This window comes from Antennarius striatus, chromosome 6 (genome assembly GCF_040054535.1).
Source record: "Antennarius striatus isolate MH-2024 chromosome 6, ASM4005453v1, whole genome shotgun sequence".
Taxonomy (NCBI): domain Eukaryota; kingdom Metazoa; phylum Chordata; class Actinopteri; order Lophiiformes; family Antennariidae; genus Antennarius; species Antennarius striatus.
Window position 1 is genome coordinate 16,698,791 of NC_090781.1, and position 23,731 is coordinate 16,722,521.

At 39.6% G+C, this 23,731-nt stretch overlaps 1 protein-coding gene across 2 annotated transcripts; it reads left to right on the plus strand.

Annotated features, from left to right (window-relative positions):
• The first annotated feature begins 1,177 nt into the window (after positions 1 to 1,177).
• On the plus strand, positions 1,178 to 23,597 carry stim1a (stromal interaction molecule 1a). 2 transcript variants are annotated; one of them, XM_068317712.1, is made up of 13 exons: positions 1,178 to 1,332; positions 2,087 to 2,219; positions 5,683 to 5,813; positions 7,066 to 7,180; positions 8,962 to 9,073; positions 9,395 to 9,510; positions 12,107 to 12,284; positions 16,819 to 16,996; positions 17,584 to 17,751; positions 17,978 to 18,078; positions 18,355 to 18,584; positions 20,106 to 20,529; positions 21,179 to 23,597. In XM_068317712.1, exons 2-13 carry the CDS (start codon positions 2,099 to 2,101, stop codon positions 21,690 to 21,692), a joined length of 2,388 nt encoding a protein of 795 aa, XP_068173813.1. In that variant the 5' UTR covers positions 1,178 to 1,332; positions 2,087 to 2,098; the 3' UTR covers positions 21,693 to 23,597. The 2 variants fall into 2 exon arrangements, with proteins under 2 accessions (XP_068173813.1, XP_068173814.1); XM_068317713.1 differs by having other exon boundaries at positions 20,106 to 20,169.
• The last annotated feature ends 134 nt before the right edge of the window (positions 23,598 to 23,731 follow it).

Consider the following 23,731-nt stretch of genomic DNA (forward strand, 5'->3'; position numbering starts at 1 on the left):
ACATATTATTGTAATTTTGCTTTCATTTTGACACAGAGGGTGGTAACAAACTATTCTTTAAGGTGTGAAATTATACTTTTAAAGCTTTGGTCATGTCCACAAACAGAAATGACACCTCTCAAGATTGCAGTAGTGGTATTTGACATAATTTAGATTCTGTCCAAAATTACAACAATTCTAGGTGACTGTTGTGAAAATCCTTAATCATTTGATTGATTTTTTTTTGTGTCTGGCCTCAAGTATTTTCTACAAACCTTATGTTTTAAATGTGAAATATCACTACCGTATTTGACAGTAAGGGTCCTCTGTTGATTAATTAAAAATGCAGTGCCCCAAACGGATTTGTTGTCCTGAATTTCAGATGTTTTCAGCGTGTTTGGGCACCGTTTCACGGGTTTGCGGGCTGTATAGTCAATGCCATCAGGGGGAACTGGAGCCTATCACAGCTGACTGAGGCCGCGAGGCGGGGGGAACTCTGGGCGCGATGCCAGTGCGTTGCGGAGCCAGACAAGCACATACACACACAGGAGCAATTTTAATGGCCAATTAAACTGAAGCACATGTTTTTGGAGGTGGGAGGAGGGAGCCCACACAGACATGGGGTGAACATGCAAACTCCAAACAGATCGGGATGCGAACCTGTAACCGCCTTGCTGTGCCGTGACAGCGTAACCCAGCACCACCGTTAAGAGTTAATTAAGTGACCCCACGCGACCTGACCTTAACGCGGATTTTTAAGTAGGTAGTCACGTGATACCGTACGCGCATTCTATTGGCTGACGGCATCTGGAGGTGCGCGTACGTTGAGTCTCGGAACGTAGCGTACTACCGTGAGTCACAAAAGTGCTTTAAACAGTCGATAAGAGTCTGGGAAAAGGGTAAAATAGATAGAAGTTGGTTTAATATAAGTATGGGGAGGGTTAATAAAATTTAAATGAACGTAAAGAATAAGATAAATAGTTCGTCGCTATATTTGTTATTCACTTGTGGTTCCTGGAACGCATTAACTGCGAGGGCGCACTGTAGTCCTCCAACCCTCTCTGTGGAGGCTTTAACAATCCAGAAGATGGCAAACTTGCAAGCAATTTCTTGAAGTTTCTTTAACGCGCTATCACTCCTAACTCTAGGGGGAGACACTTGCTTGACGATAAAAAAGAACCGTAGAGGAAGACAAGAACACTGTCCACATTCTGCGGTTTTTGTTCAGTCGGTCGGGGGAGACCTTTAACGGGAGGTGGAACTCGTCGAGCCTCAACTCCGGGTGGTTTGGCAGCTGCTGCAATGTTAACACAAGGCCGAAACTAACTATCTCCTGCCTCAGATACATGACGGGTAACTTCATTTGTTATTTAACATTGGTGTTCCTGTAACATTACGATGTAGCCTAGCTAAAACTACAGTTAACGCCCCCTGTGTTACTTGCGGTGTCTTGCGGTTAGCTAACGTAATGGTATGAATGTTCATCTGCGTAAAATTCTGTCAGTCGACCTAAATGTAGATTTAAAAATGATGAATAGTTGTTAATGAGAAGGGCATAAAACGATACACCTCCTTTGTTGGATATCTCACTCCATTTCCTTGTTAGCGGAGCTGTTTTGCTAGCTAATCTCGGTTTGTCTGACTTCACTAGACGTACGCTGACCAGACTGCTCTTACTTTTCGTAATCTTATTATTTTTGTCCTTTTTAAGTGGGCTGTGCTTACTAATATGTCACAAAGAAACCCAAAGCACAGCTAAGCTGAAAGAAGAAGGATTTGAGGGATTTCTTAGCTATTGTCTAGTAATTGAAAGCTAGCGTGTGTGGAACCGTACGTTCATTCATTCAGCGAGAGGAGACCCTGAAGTATTGATAGCAAGTGTCTGCAGTTGATGTATTTATGCAGCCACCTGTATTTCCAGATGTTCTCTAAGTTTATTAGCTCATGCCTTTTATTCACCTTGTTAATTTGTCATATTCTTTAAGAGATTGAAGAAAATACATCGTTATAAAAATGAAAGATTTTTCTTACTTTACTTCAGGCAAGAATACACTACTTTAAAATCATGCAACTATTAAAATACAATCTTCTAAAATTCTTCTTTCAGTATACATCCATCATGGAGTTCAATAAATTTGTGACCCTGTGGATATTTTGCTCATGTCTACTTGGAGAAAGTTGGACAGAAAAAACAAGTCCACTGACACCAGAGAATCAAATAGTTGAAAATGGGTTATCAGGTGAGTGATTTATCATTGTCTTGTTTCTCTAGCATTGCTGTTGCTTAAGACATATGCGTGTGAAGCTATTTCCTGGATATGTTTGGAGTTTTCTTGATCCCAGGTTTTTTTTGTTTTGTTTGGGCAGACTGTAGGTGTAGCTATGCTGAGAATAGTCCATCTGGCATTCTTTATTTTAGCCTGATATCCAAACACTAGATCCAGCTATCCATTTAAGCATGAGGTGCTTGATTACAGTAAGGGGGTAATGATGCAAATGAGGAGGGGTTTAAATAGTCTAGGAATCAATTTAAACAGTCAAAATGCCTAAGATGCTTTCCAGTGAACCCCACGCACCTTTGTGACCCCTTTTCTTAACACTTAAATTGCTCAGAAAGGTAAAAATGCAGGGCTTCCAGTGATTCATCTGATATGTAGAATCACACTCGAAAGACGGCACAGGCCTTCTGTAACCTACTGCACTAAGTTACACAATGCACATTGTATATGGATAGAGTCCTTTATCTCTGTAATAGTCTTCTGTTCATGAAGTCATGTCACATTGATATTGACAGGGATTGCATTTTTAGACATATTCTGTGACATCAAGATAGTTTGGAAAGCAATATTTAAACATTATTGAAAGCAAATGAACTGTGCTGCTGTTGTCAGTGCCCCTGAGCCCTTGTAGGAGTATCCTTTATGTAATCACGTGTTGCAAAAAGTTGTGAACCACTGAGCCCTTGCAAGGATTCCCTACTCATCTAATCTTGGCATTATCACATGTTACCCATTAACCTATTTACCTGTGGAGTCTTCCAAGTATATATTGACTATTTTGAATCTGTAACCACAGGTTTTAAATGTAGACTTTCATGAAAACATGTCATCAATTTATGAAGAAGTGAGAAGAATCTCATACTTCATTGGGCTTTTTTGAAAAATTGAGGGCAATCCTAATATTGTACCAGTTTTAAAATGGAACATCTAGAGATTGCTTGAAGGGAAAGTGGCCTCCTTAAGCAGTCTCTTTTTGCTCTCTCTTTTTTTTTTTAACCAACTGAGGATCTGTCCTTCAGGGCACATTTTTGTTGTTGGCTGATGTTGCTCATTTAGCCCCTTTCTTTTGTGGGGAGGAGTAAAGATGATTGATACCTGTCTTTGCTTTTCTCATTTCTCCTCTGTGTGTGTGGCAACTTGCATCAGATGGGCAGTCAAGAAGCACTGGAAATTCTATCTTTTTTAAGAAAACCAATACAGTAATAAGCAGATGTTGATGGAATGATAGTTGTTAAATTTTATGCCTTAGACGGTGAAACCGGTAACCTCTAGAATCCAATGTTCTCACCCGAGAAATACATTTGCACCACAGTATCAATAACTAAATGGCAAACAACAGCTTTTGCACTTCCACGTTATTTATTTCCCCACAGACTTCCGAATAGGCTAATAGACACTTGTCAGGTTTAACTGATTTGTACAGGTCACATTATATTTATGATGAACACACACATTATTTGCTTTTTCCTGATTTTTCTACTGACAAAAGTTTATAGGGAAGATTACGTGCTTGCTATTGATTAAGGCTAAGTTATTTTTTTGCGAGATGTTTTAAGAAATTTTAATAATTAATAATCTATATTTTTAAACTTCATTAACCTTACTTTTAGCACCTACTTATCAAACAGCTAACACATGAAACTGGCTTTATTTTGTACAATTTAACAGTCTGGTTGAACAGGAACTGTTATGACATTGTTAATTGGTTACGCTTTGCGTTTGACGTACATTTTTATTTTTATGTGAAACGTGTCCCAACAGTACCCAGCTATTACTGCAAAAAAAAAAAAAGAATTTATCTTCAACAGTGATTGTCGAAGCTTCACTTGCTTTCTGAATGGCTGGAGTCCATACTAACTGATGCAGTTCTGAAATGGCATGCAGTAGTTATGGAGTGTGCACAGTGACTTGCATAACATGAGCTTTTAAAAAGACTGGCTGACTGGTATGTAAATATCTTGTGCAGTGGTTTGGAAGTCAAATGAGAATGAGGGCCAGGTTGTGTATGTGAAAGTGTTGCAAGTTTGAAGGCTCTCACTTGGGTAACTGTCATCCTGTGCTTAAAATGCTAGAGGTGAATAAGTGTCTGTAAGTTGTTGCTTCTATGGTATGTGGTTTTGCAGGTTGTGCACTCCTACAACCTATTGTTGTGTGGATGACAAAGTGAGTTTTGAAATTCATTTAATGTGTATGTAAAACTAAAATAACTCTAAGCCAAAAAGGACAATGAAATACTTCATTAAATAAATACTCGTATGTGAAAACCATACAAGGAAGTGCAGGCATTTTTCTTTGTGGATGAGCAAGCTGGCCTCTCACTCACTGTCTCCTTCCTCTTTTGTGGTTAAATGCAATGAAATAAAGCAAGCTGGGTTTGACACACTGTTCTTACATAGCTTATTTCAGCCAGAAGCATGTTATCAAGGCTGAAAATTACACATTTACACATTTATAGCTAAGATAGTGGCAGCACATGTAACTTGGATGTTTATGAAGACTAACCTAAAATAAATTGAACAATTGTCCAAACATTTCAATGGCAGCATTATTTTAAATTCATCTCAACCATCCTGCTTTGTGTGAAAAATCCACCGTTTTAGTAGAATATTGTAGTTTGCATGGCGTACCCTGCCTGCATTTCTGCCGTACATGCCAAGCAAGGCTTCCTCTTGTAGGAGTGGTAGTATTATCTGTGATCTGTGGCAGAAGCTTTCTAATCCCTCAGGAAGGAGAGGGTTACCAGAGGGCAGGCAGGCGTCACTAGATAACTTCAGGAATACTGAATTACTGTACATAATCATTTATTAGGAAAAATGGACTTCTGATTGACTATTAGCAATTAATTGTTTAGTTCCTTGTACCATATTATTGTTTATTATTGAGGCCATTTTTGGAGGTGAACGTCATTGAAATGAAAAAGATAATATTTTCTGACATTACAGCAGAAGTGTCCAATTGAAAGAAAGATTTTTATAAATGTGTAATCCTTTGTTTTTAACGGATTACACAATTTGTGACATGAGCTGTTTTCAATTTGTGACATGAGCTGTTTTCAATTTGTGACATGAGCTGTTTTTGGTCAACTCAGGAGGTTTGACATTCAAGATTGTGGCTTCTTGGTAACTACTATGTAAACAAGACTTTTTTCTCAAATGTGCACTGTAAAACCCCTTACCTGAATACAAGGCAAATTAAAATCCCTAGTAAGCCAGTGTTTGTTTTATGCAAGAAACACAAACTGTTACATGAACACATTGTCACATTTATGACATCACGATTAGACGGAATCAAGAGAGCTATTTAAACTAAAATGAACCCAGCATTAGTCAATGAGTAACCACATTTCTGATATTAACCTTAACTTTGTGGTGACTCATGAGTTTGACTCTTTCCATTTCTTGACTTTACTCTGTTTTGCCTCCAGATTTTTGTCGCATTGATGAGAGACTATGCAAGGACGAGAATGGCATTCTCAGCTATGAGGCTATCCGGAATATCCACAAGCAGATGGATGATGACGCAAACGGCAATGTGGACGTGGTAGAGACAGACGGTGTAAGTACTAGCCTAAAAAAAGTCATCAACCACAGGAGTTTTTGCAGTGTTGGAAGTGCGTTCTGCTTCGTACTGTCACAAATGTGGTCTTCAGTCGGTCACATGGAGCTGTTTGATGTTACTTTTGTTAACCTCTCCACTGACAGTCCCTCAGGTGGTATACTAAGATCTAGTAATCGTTGATCTAGATGCAGCTCAGGTCAGGTTACAGCTGTAACATACAAATCAAAAGTTGGGTTTGTTGCTTATCAGACACTGTACTCTTTACACTTCCTTTAACACATCTAGCGTTCATCCTTACCATACCAAAACTACATGCTATGGCCTTGAGAAGGCCTCCTGAAGTCTCATTTTAGTTTGATTTAGTGTAGGTCACCACAAAGCAAGGACATTTTCATCACTGCTGCTGTGATGTTAGATTAGGTACTTAGCATGCAAATATCTCCTAAGGCAAAGACGCAGGTGAATATGGTGGGTACTGATATCTGTAAGGGCATTGGTCTGGCCTACAAAGCACAAAAAGTTAAAGAGCACTTGGAGGCAGTAGTGAGGCTTTCAGTTATCATGCACTGATTAAATAATACCGGTAGCTGTTTTTTAAATGCTCTTATAAAAACATTAGGCTTTCAAGCATTTATGCCAGAGTCTTGGTCATGTTTCATTGATTCTCCTAATTTTCAAATGGATGCATTTTTAAAAGTCTCCTTCACCTGAAGCACAGACTGTCTCAGTTGTGAAATCCACCTCCACAAATTTGTCAAGAAGAGATGAATCGTCACTTATTACTGTGCTCTAACCAAGCATGATTTGGGGTTTAGGAAGGGAAGGTTTTTTTTCAAAACCTGTTGACTAAAATAGGCCTCATTGTTCTGCTGTGCTTAACTTCAGTGAAGCATGACTTGTGGTATTTTGTGGCATTTACTGTGTGATATGGTATGTCTACACAGGGTACCTGCTTTTTTTTAATAGATATTTCACTGGTACCAACTAGCACCTGTAAAACTAAACAATGTGTTACTTTTTTATTTATTTATTTTAGTAAGTTTGCACTTACTTAATAACAAATTAAGAAAGTTGCAGTTTCAGGGGGCGTTAGGTGGTTGCATTTCTCTCATTGCTGCCTTGACCAAGCGGGTAAAAATGTGTTTAAAAAGTCAGTTTCCTTTTAAAAGACAATTTGTTTGAGGTCTTTGTGAGTAAACAAACATGAAAGACGGATTCTATATAACAATGGAAATATGTAACCTGACAGTTCCTGAGAGAAGATCTGAACTACCATGACCCAAAGGCCAAGCACAACAGCTTCCACGGTGACGACCAGTTCATTAGTGTGGAAGACTTGTGGAATGCATGGAAGGGCTCTGAAGGTACTACATCATTCTTTTCCTTGACGGTGCCTTATAAAACATCTTTTTTTCTGATATATTTGTGTATTTATAAGAAGTTCAGTGTGAATGTTATTCTCTACACTCTGGTCCAAACTGTTGTCCGGTGTTCACACTGACTCTTTACTTTTGGGTGCTGGTGTTGTGGGTATTGCTTTCGCCTCACACCAAGAAGGTCCTGGGTTTGAGTCTTTACTGTGCGGAGTTTGTGTATTCTCCAAGTACGGGTTTTCTGACTTCCACTCAACTCCAAAAACTTGCAATTTAGGTGGATTGATCAGTTCTGAATTGTCCTTAGGTGTGAGTGTGTACATGAGTGTTTGTTTATCTGTCTTTTGGCTTTGCGATGCACCTGCGACGAGGCCAAAGCAAACAACAACTCTCACCCGTAGTCAGCTGGAATAGGCTGCAGTGCACCCGTGACCCCTAAAGCAGAAAAAGCTGTTGTAGATGAGTGGATTATGGTCACTTCGTTGATAAGAAAAAAGATGGTATTGTTTTTATAGCAAGCCATACATTTGGACTTTTCCTCTATGGACAGTAGTTTCTAAATAACAGATATATAAAGATGATGTGATTTCCATGTGACTGTGAACCCCACATCACACATGCTTGACCTAGTCAGTTGTCCAGTAAAGAGGAAGGCAGTTGATTAGATTACTCAAGCAAAGTGCAGCCCAGTTATCAGCTCCTGCCAGTTGCAGAGCGGACATCATTGAACCTGTCAGCACAAAGTTAACATCCATTCTCTCACCTCATTCTGTTGGACTGGGCTATCATGTATTCTAAGAGAACTACTCAGGAAATGCATCTGGCTCTCACGTCTTCTTACACCCAGTCATCGAGCTACCTTTTTCATTTACATAAAATAATTTACATTGCGGATCCTTAACGGTGCTTTGGAGGTTCTGAGCCAGGAAACTTGAAGCATCAAAGGAAACAGACACCCTACGAAGTTGATGGTCAGCCAGCAACTTGAGAGAAAATCTTCCTTTCTGTTACTATCATGGACAAGCTGGTGTAATTTTTGTGATAAGATATCTCACAGATCACAGATTAATGTTGCACATGGTTATGTGGATAGTACAGTTAATAGTAGTGACAGTAACGCTACTTGTGTTTTGGCTTTGTGCATGAGACGTTTACAGTCAAACTTCCAGCTCCCTTTTAGGTTAGTTCTCTTTTATGTTCATTTTAGGTTAAACCTGTTGGTAGTGAATTTTGTTTAAGGAGCACACAAGTCAGCCTTTACCCCAGTCATTTTTTAATTTAATAAATTCTATGTAATCTATGACTCATAGATGTCAGCAGACTGTTGGACTCTTCCCTGGTGATATTCTGCTTAACTGTCACTGCAACCATGTGCAGCTCTTATTGTTTTTGTGTGTTTTTTGCACAGGCTATTCTTTTTCTCGTGAAACTTATGATCAGTTGCCCTGAGGTCAGCTGACTGAATTCTTGGGCCCCACTAACTACTTCTTACCTTGCATTCCTACTGCCTTTAATGTTATGTAGGTTGTCTGTGCTCCTATCGCGTCCATAAAAGTACAGATTTCTTTGGATATTCTTTCCTCAACAAAGATAAGCACACAATTATTGTTTAATTTCAAATAAAACATTGAAAGTACATGAAACCATGGCAGACATTAGTTATACTCTGACCTTACCCGCCAGTGATGCATTGTTATCCCTACTGAATTCTGCAGGCCTTCGATGATTGAGAATTGATGAGTTTAATGGTATGTTTTCTCCTTTCCTTACAGTGTATAACTGGACTGTGGATGAGGTGGTTGAATGGCTCATCACTTATGTGGAATTGCCGCAGTATGTGGATGCATTTCGCAAAATGTCTTTTAATGGAAGTGCCATGCCAAGGTAAAAGATTTCATGAACTTTAATAAATGATTTTTAAAAGCCTGTGTCTCTTGAATTTGAGCAAAACATCGGTTGAGATTTATGTAAGGATAGTAATACTCTCAGGAATAAAGTTGAAAGTTTCAATGAAAGAAGTAAAATGTGAGTTAAATCATTATTTGTAAAAATAACAGTGCATCAACTGACCATTGCTGTTGTAAATGTACAGTAATTAATGGATTGTGTAGATTGCTATGGAGTCACGTTATATGGCTCAGAATGGATTACACCTATTCCTCTTCCTTCCTTGTTCTTGCAAAATGAATGTCTGTTCTTTTTCAGGCTTGCCGTAAAGAACACCACTCTGACACTCTCTATACTGAAGATTCTGGATCGCAGCCATGCGCAAAAGTTGCAGCTCAAATCTTTGGACACTGTTCTGTTTGGAGCACCACTGAGTATGTGACGTTCTTTCATGAAACACCCTGATGAGAGATGAGAAAAAAAATTCTGTTTCATTACCCTTCAGTGAAGTTTTAGATTTGAGTCCCAGTTTTATTCCATGTAACAAAAAAGAGATTTCAGAACTGATCCATCACTAATAGTTTAGTGATGGGCCAAGGATTTTTGAAAGAGTTTCTGATTAATGTTAACCGACTGGAAAAAAATAAGGAAATAGAATTGGATGATTCAAATCTATTTCATAATTTAGTTTCCTGTTACTAGTATTTCATGTAAATGCTGAACTAGCTGCAAGGTTTTAAAAGCAGATTTGGAGATAGTTGTTCTTTCAAGGGAAAAGTTTTTTTCTTTCTCTGTATATCATTTACTCTGGACTTTTTGTCTAACCAGTTTAAACTGGACATCCCAACCAAGAGAGGAATTAAAAGTCTAAATGACAAAAACTCTCAGAAACATTATTTGAAATAGTTATACAACACGTTATTCTGGTGAAATGTTGTCAGGTGTCATTTGCATAATTTATAGCTAAACTTGATCATGTATTTGCTGCTTTTTTCACTTGTGTATGTCTGTCTTTTGTATGTTATGAAGCCCTGTGTCAGTATCACACTGTGCTCTGTTCCAGACACACCACTTTAACACACAAAATGTCAGTTATCTCCTTCTCATCTTTTCTCCTTTTCTTGGATTGTATAACGTCACAATTGATAGGGTGTGTCTCAGTTGCTTTATTATTATATTCTGGGCGTGTTTGTCCTTTAAAGCTTAGTTGGGGACATCCGTACACAGTTTAGACTAATTGTTGGTCATAGGTTGTATACTTTGAAAAGGGCTGCTTTTCATAGCATATTTATCTGATCATTAATGAATGAAGAACAGATAATGTGATGCGCCATTTGCAGCAGATGTGTGTGCATTGAACACAAGTGTCTGTGTCTGGCATGTTTCATTGTGGATGTGTTTTGTTTGAGTCACACCTGAAGGAAGCCATGAGTGAGCTTTGGCAGTTGGCATTGACAGCCTCTCAAAGGGGGAGGCCCATTAGTGGTCACACAGCAGCAGCATTTTCAGACACATCTCACAGTGGGTGGCTGCTAAGACAGTCTTGTAATAATTAACCCAAACACATTTTGGTCCAGTGTTTTTGGTTAATATGCCATTTTATGCTGTGTTGTTGGTATTTCTGAAAGACAATGAATGTGCTGTTTAAACAAGTTTGTTACATACAACCTGCACATTGTAATGACAGAAGGCAGCCAGGATTTCCTGTTTAAGACAGGTGGTGCTGCAAAGCAATAAATGGAAACGGCAGCGCATCGGCATTACGTAATAATTTTGTCAAAGATAAAGCACTGGATTTGATTCGAAGCATATTTGCCCAGACACAGTGGAGACCCAAGACCAGTTTAGTACTCATGAATCTTAATTGACAATTGTGGCCTAATGTTGAGTTCTGTTCATGGTGGTTAAGGGGTACTGATCTGAGTTTATCAGAACTGTCTAATGTATTTCAAGTGTTATGTATTCCTACATCCATTATGACTGAGAGAGTCTGGCAAGTCATCTCCTCCTTGGTTCTGGTACGCTTTGACACGAAAGCAGGCACAGATAATCCAGGATTCCAGATGCTTATCAACCTGTATATCCTCTGGACTTTATAAGCCAGTGTACTTGAATGTACACAACCTCCTGAAATATCATGTAACACAAGCTAGACTGTTTACCATTGTGTGAAATGAAGTGTGCCTTGGGGTGAAATTGTTTGGATTCATGGTGGTATTTGCCTTGGCTGTGTTTCAATAGCAGTCAGTGGCACAGGAATGTGCTTGCAGAGAACAATGATCTAGGTGTACTGTACTTGATTATATCTCAACAGAGACAGCTTGTATTTTCTTTCCTTCTAATTTCACATCCTTTTTGTCTCATTCCAAAAAGTAGAAGTCAAGGATTTGACATCTCTTTTCCCACACCCCTTTTCAGGTTTTGCAAGAAAAACTTGACTTATTGTGCATCATGCAAGGCTGATTTACAGGCCGTTTGTCAATTGCTGCATGCAATGCTCGTATGGCTCGTTAAATGACACATTTTTTTTATCATACCTAACTTTAGTCCTGCATTTGAAGGTAAGATGGTGTTTTTTGAGTCAAAGTGAAGCCCAGGGGCTTTAGACAAATGAAAAGCTGTCTTGTAGCTGTGACTCCATGTGCGCTTGGGTTACTATCATCTGATATATAGCTCCCTATGTCCACCAACTTGTTATATTTGTCATTGTTTGGTTTATCGGTGCATCTTTATCAGCTTTGGTTACCAGACTGAAATAGGCTGTATTAAGCTGGCTTTATTACAGTCTTTTGTGCTAGGCCCCTTTAACCCCAATCTGAGCTTGTGCTGCTGACTTCTATTTGTGTCAAACCACAACACTTGCAACAGAACAAGTCTACTGTACATTCAAGCACAGGCTTTGTATTGCGAGCTCATCGTAACACTTCCCCATGTCATGATCTTGGTATTTATCCTCTAGTAAAAGTACTTAAATGTTTGTCGGCTTGCAAAAAATGTAACCTGTTGTCATTGTTTTTCTGTCTCCATCAGTGAATAGACATAACCACTTGAAGGACTTCATGCTGGTAGTTTCAATAGTCATAGGCATGGGTGGCTGCTGGTTTGCCTACATCCAGAACCGCTACTCTAAGGACCACATGAAGAAGATGATGAAGGACCTGGAGGGACTGCAGAGAGCTGAACAGAGTCTGCATGATCTTCAACAGAAGTGAGGGTTTCTCTCATGCTCTTGCTCTTTCTTTGCAAGTGCTGCATTATTCACATTGCTTTTTTCCTGATACCTCTTCAAACATTTCATATTACAATTTTTGGATATCAAATAAAAAAAATTAGTGTTCATTGTTCAGTTTGACAATGTGGACTCTAAAGATGTAATCAGTTCAACTCATTTGATTTTAAGATGGGTGATTACATTTAAATGAGTTGAATAATGATTTATCTTTTCTCAAATAATTCAGCATAGGAATGTGTTTAAAAGCAGAACACATTAATGTCGCCTAAATTGATAAGCAATAAAAGCTAGCCTTCTTTGCATTGAAATTGCACAAGAGCACAACAACAAAACCCCTGCTTGACAATGCCCTTGTTAGTTTACACTGTACAACAGAAGTGTAGAACAAGGTCACACAATGTAGCACCTGGTTCTAATGTGTTGTCTAACATGTGTCGAGCAGTGTTTTGTAAATTATGATTTTACAGGGTGAAGAAATTCCCTGCCACAAGATGTTAGATCTTGTCCTCTGATGAGCTCACAGTGCACCTTCTCCTAACGATGACATTTGTGGCTCATTTTCTTCTGAGTTGGCTGCTGTCTGCTGTGGGCTGCTTATCAAGATTCATGGTGCAGGCCACAGGTGTAAGACTTCAAAACATCCCAGCAGCCTTTTGTCCATAATGGAGTTGAAATAAGTTGACACCTTATTATTCCTTAATTGAATTCACACACAATATCTGTATAAAGGTGCACATGTCACACTTTAAAATGTGTAAATGGGGTTCGTGAGCTATATAACTCTCACTGTCCACAGTATAACCAGGGAATGACATCTGTCATGGAAGTAAAGGGGTCTCAATTAATGTCTTTTATTGTTCTCATCAAGTGCTGATCCGGGAGTTACTGCTCGCTGTGTTTTGAGAGATGGCAGTAGAGTTTTAGCTGTTGATCATTATGCATCATCAGCCAATGAAGATTTATTAGTGTTCGGACATAGGGCTGCGTTGTTGATGGTATTTGCATCTGTTTATACTAAGCAATATCCGCCAGGAAAAAAATGTTAGAAATGACCACTTGGTTGAGTTTGTTAATGAGATTCTGACCAGATCCTAAGTATTTTGTAGTAGTTTGTAGTCAGCACTTGCCTGTGCGATGGCATGCATTATCACAGCAATGGGGAGAAGAAGGGATGAAAGGGTTAAGCAGTTGGTATAGGCTACAAGTGACCAAGTGCTGTGATCAGCTCTGTTCAGCACAGGTCAGCTCTGACATCATCTATATGTGTACCCACACATCAATCCTCCACTTGTCAAAACACCACTACTACTCAAACAAACTTTTATCAGCTTGAAAAATGTGATCACAGAAAGGCATTTAATTTTTCCTCTTGTGGTCCTTCTTGATCTTTAAATTATTGTGTGTGCTGTATCACATTCTGTCCTCAGATGGGACTCTTCATGCTGATATCTACTATGTTCTGGTCTAAAGACATCATGTAATTGCTCCTTTTATGATTTCATGTTCAGACATTACATTTTTATTAGTAAATGACCCATAAATCTGGTGAAATCACTGTAAGCTATTTGCAGTATCACAAGAAATAATAAGTTATAAATAAAATCTCACTCTTTTTGTCCTGTTAATACTTAAAAGAATGCACAGAATGTGCTTTGAAGAAAATCTTTTCTCATCTTATTCCTTTAAAGGATACTAAAACACATTAATCTCAGGTTTGTTTAAAAACACATTGAACAGGATAATGTGCTCTAGTGCACAGATGGTACAATAAAATTGTCTTGTGTCAGATGACTTTTGATATTTATGACCTCTAATTTTGAAGTGCTGCTGATTAAACCATGTAATTTAGTCTGGACTAGAAAAAGTGTTGTCTAAAAGTTGACTGTATAAATAGTAGTTACTTTAGTCAAGGTCACACACATAGAAATCCCAGTAACTTTTAAATTAAATATCTGATCATGAAGCCGTGTGGCAGTAACAGAATGAAGATTAGTTAATGTGAACAGTTATGTTCAGTTTTTGAAGTTACGGTCAGAGCTGTCTTTGACCGGAGGTTGTTGGTGAAAGAAAGCTAATGGAGTGACTAAAGTGGAAAGTGCTTAGCCTCTGGGGAGGCAGTGTTTTGTTGGACTTAAAACAGAGAATAACTCGGCCTCATTCAAAGACCAGAGTTCGGAGACAGTGGCAGTCAATGACGTATGACTGCGTAACATTCCTGTCTTATGCTCTGGGACATTAACCAAGGGAGATGAGTTGTTTGTTAAAATCTTAGCACTATTCTTCTTGCCCACACAAGATGCTTTTGTATCTGCTGGCTGTTTAGGAAACACAGTTTGAAACATGAGACAGTTGTCTCCCATTAACATCAGACAGATGGAAAAAGAGCAGACTAAGGGGGTGACTTGGAGTTTCTGTCATCGTAATTCATTTTAGTATCCCTGTTGGGGCTGTTGGGTATTTGTAATTAATATAATATGTATGAGGTGCAGTTGTTCAGTGGACAAGTTCAATCAGGGAATGGAAGGTATTCTTCCAGGATTTGCCTGTTGAATACCAAACAAAAGAGCCTTTGACTGCTCCTACAGGGACAAACCAATGAGGTCAAACTCTGGTGATGGACAACAACGCCATTGTGCATACTTGTTTTGATTGTTGCGATGCACATCTCCCGCTCCCAAATGTGGATTTACTGCCGATTTGTATTTTTTATTTGCTGACCGCAATCCTGTTTTAAAGGCTTCTTTTGGTCGGTTGGGTGCTGCTGTGACTTGACTAGACCAGACAATGCCTCACTTCTCGTGATCCTCCATGGATTATAGTACTTTAACACAATACTAAAATTGATGTGCTCCAAATAGTGTTGTTCATCCATACCTCGGTGTAATCTGAAATCATATTGGTTGCCATGAAAGAGAATGACAGTATGCTTCATAAATCACGATCATGTCATAAGAGTATTTGCTGTCCTGTGTATGTTGAGGTTGTACAGTATATGCATAATCAAACAATGTCAAGTAGAAATCAGGCCAAGAGCCGAATGCCAAAAGCAGATTTGGATTTGCACTCTGAACTGTTCCATATTAGATTCCTTTAAACGTGTTGACACTAAGAACTGTGGCCGTGGGAATGCAGATCAAATTATATTATATTGTCTGAGACAGGCACATGTTTTTGAAGCAGTTAGAAAGAGTATGTCCTCTATCTGAAGCCTTGCCTTTTCCTCCTGATGCCTGTTGCCAGCTGTTCTCTGTCCGTACCTTCAAGCAGATCCCATGATGGTATCAAGTAGCCTGGTATGGCCACGACTTCCCTGTTGGGAGACAGTGGGAGGAGACTTTGCCTGTAGCTGGATTTCCTGGTTGCCTTTTAACAGCACTTGACTCAGCCTCTGCTTCATTGTTGGGATATGGTGTCAAGCATGGCTGCTTAACATGTCAGCTCTAGTGCTAATTCGCCCACATTTGGATTGGGGTGTGGTGTCTGAACAGTGATCCTGGAAAGCTATGGGCAACAGGCACAATAAAATTGTTGGAACATAATGTTATTTCTAAGACACTTTCCTCACAAAAACATTGGTATTTAAGACAGTAACATCATGGTTATTACATATGAATCATTCATTTTTGTCTAGTATTATATACCTTTTCCCTGAATGCAGAGACAGTGTGTCTGCGACCTGTGTTCTCATCAATGCATGTCAGTCAAAGCAGCATTGGGTGTCATATCTCTGGGCACTGCAGTGCATTAGCTGCTCAGCTAGACAACAGTAGAGGTCAGGGTCGAAAGCATTAGCAGGACAGCCCACCACCCACATTTTCCATAGCTGGCTCCCAGGATCACCTTACATTTCTATGCTCATTCTGCTGCCCAGATTAGCCTAGTTGAAGGGCAGTGCTTCCCCCTACTGTTTGAACTCTGGTACTGCTTAATGCAGCTGAATTTCCTGAGTCCAAAAGCTAATTTTTTTAAATTTATTTATATATTTTTCTGGTTGTTTGTTTGTTTTACAAGCATCAGTAATTGGATATTTTAATCAAGTTTACAGCATATTATGTAATGTAAAATGGTGTGTGTCAAAGCATAAATAATCGTATCAGTTGGGATCAAAACCTGTTGAACAGATGTAGTTCGTTTAAGAGGCTGGTATAAAAATAACTGGTACAATCAAATGTGTTCTGGTTGCAACAGGAGCGCTGAGTACCACTCTACTGCTCTGAAGTTTCTCACTGGCAGCTGTTGTTCCCTGTGATGTCAGCTCATTGTAAGCTTCTGAGCAGCTGACCACGTTTCTCTACTGTTTGTGTCTTAGTCATAGCTTCCGGTTATGCTTGGCCATTAGAAGTCTTACATTCCACACACGCATGGTGCTCACATGCTTGCACGTCATTCCTGCCCTCTGAAAATCAGGGAATGGCCAACCATGGATGTCTTTGTTTTTAAGAAACAGTAACTGGTTTAAAAAAAAGAAGGAAAAAATTAACATAATTATTTCTGTGTTCATTGTTCCCAGGCTTCAGATTGCACAGGAGGAGCACCGTACAGTGGAAGTGGAGAAGGTGACCCTTGAGCAGAAGCTGAGGGATGAGATCAACACAGCCAAACAGGAGGCCCAGCGTCTGAGGGAACTCCGTGAAGGCACAGAGAACGAACTGAGTCGCCAGAAGTATGCTGAAGAAGAGCTTGAGCAGGTACCTGCAAAGTCATACACATGACATAGATGAATAGTGTCATCAAGGTGGCAACAGCACAGTATGTTTTTAGATTGATTAGATTCACACAGTATAAATACTGTATAACCACTGCAGTCATTGTCCTTTAGGAATTTGGTAGGAAAAGCACAGCGCAGCCCACACAAGTTAGCAAAAGAACATGATTATCACAGTCAGCTCATTTAAACACTTTCATCCCATTTGTTTTCTTCAAGAAACAATTTCAGGTTTAGTGTAGCAATAAGGTTTGAGTTCCATGCCTTTTGTATTCTGTATTGATTCATTAATGTTTTTGATTTCTACTTTAGTGGTGGAGTGTTTGGAATTGAGACAAAGTTCAAAGCAGTTAATGATATTAATGTGTTTTTTATGGATGTTTTTGTTTGTTGTGTTTTTAAGTGAATATACATCACAGAAAATTAGCAAGGAATCACATTGTTTAATGAATTATTTACCATGTATGTGGATTTTTTGTATTTTTTTTGTTCTGTTCATATAATAAAGGTTATTTATTTATTTTATATATTTATTTACTTATTACATTTATCTACTGTATGTTTGTCTAGGTTCGCATGGCATTGAAGAAAGCGGAAAAGGAGTTGGAGTCCCGGAGCAGCTGGTCCCCCCCGGAGTCTCTCCAGAAGTGGCTGCAGCTCACCCACGAGGTGGAAGTGCAATACTACAACATCAAAAAGCAAAACGCTGAACGGCAACTCCAGCTGGCCAAAGAAGGGGTATGTGCGTCAGAACACGAAAGGAAAAGACATGAATGATGTTTCAGTTTTTAACAAACTGTGTTTAAAGTAACTCACAAAAACATGAGACCTAAGGTTTATGTAAAATATGGAAATCTTCAAAAATATGTGTTTATTTCACTTCAATGAAAAGGTATGTAAATTAAAAATGAAGGGAGTGTCATTAAGCAACAGTTTGTTGAGATAAATGTCCTTTTCCTCACAGGCAGAGAAGATAAAGAAAAAGCGGAACACTCTTTTTGGGACTTTCCATGTGGCTCACAGCTCTTCGCTGGATGATGTTGACCACAAAATACTGGCAGCAAAGTATGTCTGAGATTATATTTTTATGATAGCATGTAATGTAAAAATGAAAAAAGATATACACTCAGTAATTACATTTAAATCATTTAATAATAGAGGGTTGTTCTCCAGAGGATGGAATTAAAATCACTGTCTAGCCCAAACTTAAAAACCATCCAGTGCTCCAAAGAGTAAAAATCTAGTCCTGTGAGGAGTTCGCACTTCAGATGTGGATTTCATTTGTTGTTTATTAGAAATTCCTCATTTTGACGTTTCCCTCTCTCCTCTCCTTTTTCATAGACAAGCACTGGGTGAGGTGACAGCCGCTTTGCGGGAGAGGCTTAATCGCTGGCAGCAAATAGAGGTCCTCACAGGTTTTACCATCGTCAATAACCCAGGCCTCCCTTCTCTGGCCTCATCCCTCAACCTTGATCCCACCTTCATGGGCGGCAGAGCGACACCTCAGCACTTCATCATGACTGATGATATGGACGACTTGGACGAGGATATCGTCCCCGGGACTCTGCAATGTAAGAGTTCGACTGAATCCATCGGCCATTCTGTTGGAATTAGCAAACGAACCCCTAAACACTCCAAGACCCAGCATGGGAAATCCAAAAATCAGTCCTCTTGAGAATTTGGACCTTTCACACTACATTTACCTGAATTTGCCCTTGCGGCCTCCCTGGTGATGTAGATAGTGAGGGGCAAACATGTTTGTATTGAATGTTTGTATTGTATTTGTACAATCTGCACTCTGTAAATTCACATTATTGTGTCTTGTTTTTTGACATACGACTACAGTTGAATGCCTCCATGTTGGTTTTGGTATCAAGTGCTTACTTGACTCTCAGTCGATTATAAAGGCTGAACACTCCTTTGTCTCATCTGGAAAATGAATTGTTAAAAAAAATATACATATTAATAAGAACACATTTTTTGTGGTTGTGTCCTCATGTGTGCTACAGACTATTCTGAATCAGTTTTGGGTCAATCTGCTGTAGACAAAGGAAACTATTGATGCTGGCAGATTCCAGTCTGAATTATCCTGTATTTTCAATGTGAGACACTAAAACACATAAAAACTGGTTATATTTTCTATGAGAATCTTTGTATAATAATCATAATTGTTTTCATTATAGAAAGCTTGGTTAACCTGTCTAAATACAACTCTCACCAGAAGTCTTTGCAGCCATGTTGTTACTTGTGGCCATAGCTTCTTTATTGACTTCCTTTGGTGAAAAATTGACCTGATAGGTTCTGGTTTGATTAAATTCTGCAGAATTGTTTTTCCAGCTGCAATAGTGAGTAAGTCTTTCAATCAACATTAATTGCACTCCCTGTCTCACTCCCCTCTCCCCGTGACCACCGCCTTTTTTGGCATTTGGCTTCCACCGCTGTTTCATTGGCTACCACAGATGGCAAATGGCTGTTGGGACGGCGAGCCAGTGTCCTGAGGTCCGTCGGTTCAAACTGTCAGCCCATGTGGAAATATCCTGGTTGGCTATTTATTCATGCCCCGGTTCAGTCCTCAGTTTGACACGCCTGTCTCCATTTGACTCAAAGCTACACCGCGCTGTAATACTTTTTAATGGGACTGTACGCTGCAGATGGTCATAGCTGAAGGGGAAACTACTTCTTGCTTCATTTAAAAACACCCCCAACATCACATTAGTTGCTTGCTTGCAGCATTTGCTCCCTCCTCTAAATCTTGTCACTACCTGATGCACCACTGCTTTGTGAGTTGTTAGTTTCTTCTCCATTGTCTGCTAAATATTTAAAAATGCAGTAGCTTGTAACACAATAAGTTGTTTTTTTTTTTTTGGTGTTTGATTAGTTATATTTCCTTAAAGGAGAGATGAAACAGGAAAGTTGGGACTTTCTCCTAATGTCATTAAAGCTGAATTGGAATGTATTCTAAATTGATAAACCAAAGAGAACTGTATCCCAGCACCTGAGAGTCTTTCTACTAAACTCCTGCTTGGTCCCTTGATGTCCGTCACACTATTGCATAAGTGGTTCTTGACTATGTTGTCGTTTTGTGCCCGCAGCTCCCAGTATGATGTCCTTACGCCAACGCCACATCGACCCCCATCTGGCCATGGGCTCTCAGAGGTTGGTAGAAGGCTGCCTGTCAGCCGGGCAGCAGGGAACGGGAACCCCACACCCAATCAGGTCTAAGGCTGCCCTCAGGCCGTCACGCAGCCACTCATTTGGGCAGCTCGACTCTCTTCCTCTGCCTCATCTTTCCTCAGCTGTATCCCACCCGTCCATCGTCTGTAGCTCCAACTTGAATCCCAAGTCCCCTTCCTCCTTTTCCTCTTCTTCCTCCTGCTTGTCCAGCTCTGTGGATGGTGCTGTAGCCCCTCATTCCTCCCACATACATCAAACCTCGTTCCAGCCCATGGATCCCATTCCTGATTTTTCCTTCTCAGATGCCTCCAAAGCGAACTCCCCATGCAGCGATAGCTTTGGGTACCTGTCTTTTTCCAATTCTCCACACATATCGCATGTACGGGTGTGTTGTTTTTTCCACCAGCTTCATTTTTTTAGATGTGTCATGTTGTAGTTAGCTCCTTTTTTCCATCATTTTCCTACGTCATGCTGTCATCATGCTTTCTGTAGTGGTTGCAGCAGATGAGACATCCCAGAATTGCGCATTTCTTTTTCTGTTTCTCCTCCCAGGTCTCTGACCACAAATGTACAGATAAAAGCAAAGCTCCTAATTTTCCTCAGATGTTTAATCTCAGATACAAACATTGTTTCAGGGTCACTGAAACACTGATGTACATATGTGTCAGAATAAATCTTAAACTAGCTGAACATTTTTATACTTTTTTTGTATCATTTTATTTACTCATTCCGTCACAGAATTAGCTTCTCTAATTTTATTATTTTTTATAAATTTAGGGGGAATTTTTTTGTGAGATAAGTCTGTATATGAATGGGCAAGGCCTCAGTGTTCTTGACATTCTTTGCCTGCTCAACTAACAAGTGTGGAGTTCCAGTATCCAGACTGCACCCAGCATGTACAGGCATAGTATAGATAACCCCCACCATGCTTTACCTTTAAAACTGTTAGTCTGTCCCTCTAACTTGTTTTTTCTCCTCCTCTCCCCTGTAGGGACCTGAATCGCTCTGATTCCGACTCCTCTCTGTCCCTCTCCCAAGTCGGTGATCGACTTGCCGCCTACAGCTCCAAGGGTCACCTAATCAAGCCCACCTCTCTCATGCATGGCCTCTCTGGTCGTGCAGAGGACTCCGTCTCCCTGCATGCGCACACCCCCAACGGTGGGAACCGAATTCATGAAGTGAGTCCCGGAGAGTCCATTCCCGACAGTCCTATTCTAATGAAGAACGTGAACAGAATGGACAAGTCGCCGGGCGCAGGAGAGATCAACAGCCTGTCGGAATCTTCCCGCTCCCTGAGCCCCAATTCCACCGAACCAGACACGCCATCACCTACAGGAGGAGTGCAGCCGGGAGCCATGGGGGCAAAGACCAGCACTCGTATCCCCCAACTGTCCACCAAGAAAAGCCCTTTGGAAGAGGACAGTGGCTCCACAGGGGAAGACACAGATTCCACTGCCAGCCGTAAGAAACACACCTTTAAGATCTTCAAGAAGCAGAAGAAATAAGGGCTACATGGACTTCAGGCTGTCAGCGCTGTTTGACTGTATTCCTCTGGTCTGTTTTAGAAAAAAAAAAAGTTAAAGGTATAATTATGGCACAAGGTTTTGCCATTGCATCTTTTCATAGGTACAGCACCTATTCTGGAAAACTGGACTGGAGGCAATTTTATCTGCTTGTTTGGTGAATGTTGAATAAGTGGGGAATGGGTAGGTTTGTATATTAGAATGTAAAGTATTATTTATTCTGCAGGAGATTGTGTTGGTCTGAAAAGGAAACTTGTCTCCCTGTTTTCTTCCTTTTTCTACAATCTATAACATTTTGCATGTCTTCACTTTTATTTGGTTAATACTCGAATGCTCTTAGTGTTTGCTTGATTCTTGTCCTGAACCTGTTTAGACAACAGTTGATATTTATTTTATGACCACCTACCCTACAAAAGTGAATGCACACTCCTTTTATTTCCATGCCGTCTTTTCAGAACCGTAGAATGTTCCGAGTGCTTTATTAGTGACTTTCACTCATGTAGGTGAAAAAGGACAGAATTTGCAACCCGAATGACATGTTGTACAAAAGGCAAACCTCCCCACAAAAAGGAGTGATCAGATTGCATCATTGGACCTTTTGCTTTGTCTTTACATTTGTATTCAGGGTTCAGCGCATGTGGCCTTCAGTGAAGTGTCCAGATTTTAAAAATGGATTTATTTAAAGATCTTAACATATGTTGGTAGAATTTTATTATGGATCATAAGTGTTACCAAATGCATCAATACCACACTGATGTGGCGTCTGGCTTTTATTTGTACCGATTTACAAGATGAGGATATACTTTTATGCTGGCTCTTTACCACAGAACAACATATTTATTCTGCTTTGTTGCCTTTCTTTTTGAAAAAAAAAAAAAAATTTCAGCATCAGATAAATAACCCCAACATTTTCTCCCGATCATGAGCCCCAGGTTGAGTGTGTATTGTGGCTGCTGCTCTACTTAAACGTTTTTCTGTTTTAAATAAAATTTAGATGGACATTCAAACATTTTTCAACTGTTTGTCAGTGAGGGATTAGTGCTGGTAAGGGCTATAGAAAACCAATAGATTTCCAACTTGTAACAACTTTATAAATCCACCTTTTCACAGATCTAGATTTAGCTCAAGTTACTGGAAGCAAAAAAACTGTCAAAATGCCAATTTACTGTTTCTGTCAGAGGCCTTTATATTCGTAGTGGGTTTGGCCTTTTTGAGCTCCTTTCACCCAAAACCACGGGATTGTTGCATACAGCATGTAAAATAAATCCTCTAACATTATCCTAAGTGTGTTCCCAGGTAATTCTTACATTTACCACGAGAACATCGCACCCTTTTTAATTTTGGCAGCTTTGTTTGAACAAAGAACTATGCATCAGTAATTGTGGGCAAAAACTGAAGTTGGAAGGATGCTTATGCAGTTCCTGACCACTGAACAACCAAAAAGTGCTGCAAAAGACACAGTGGGCCTCCCCTAGCCTCATGATGTAACAGGTGGTTTGTGTACATAGGTTCATGTGTAAATGTTTTACTTTCCAAACCAATTCAAGTATGTATCACTTTCCTACTGGTACTTTTTTAATGTGTAATTTGTATCTCTTTTGCACGAGCGAGCTGTAAATGGATTATGCCATCAGAGTGAGAGAGTTTGTGTGTGTGTGGCGTTTGCTGCCAGTATAATGCACTGTATTGTTGATGCATGTCAACTGTTACAAACAAAACCTATATTGGGTTAAAAGTGTGATTCAGCTTCTGCTCTTCAAATAAAGAGAGAAAATTCTTTTTTTTTTTGGGGGGGGGGGGATCCTATGAAAACATACAATATATTTGTACAGAGAAAAAATACTTTTGCATCTTCTGTGATGGTCTATACTTTTATGGCACTCCTGCATGATAGCAATAAACTATTTTGAATGAAACTTGAGTTACTTGTGTTTTACATGACGTGCTGCACATTTCACGCCTGGTTTATGATGTTCCATGTATTCCATTCGATCTGTTGGAAGTGTATCATCTCAACAACA

Excerpts from the sequence above, each read along its gene's own strand:
- stim1a (XM_068317712.1), top strand. The coding sequence starts at position 2,099 with ATGGAGTTCAATAAATTTGTGACCCTGTGGATATTTTGCTCATGTCTA. Across the intron at positions 9,074-9,394 it reads AATGGAAGTGCCATGCCAAG|GCTTGCCGTAAAGAACACCA; the intron begins GTAAAAGATTTC and ends GTTCTTTTTCAG. Across the intron at positions 16,997-17,583 it reads CTGAAGAAGAGCTTGAGCAG|GTTCGCATGGCATTGAAGAA; the intron begins GTACCTGCAAAG and ends ATGTTTGTCTAG.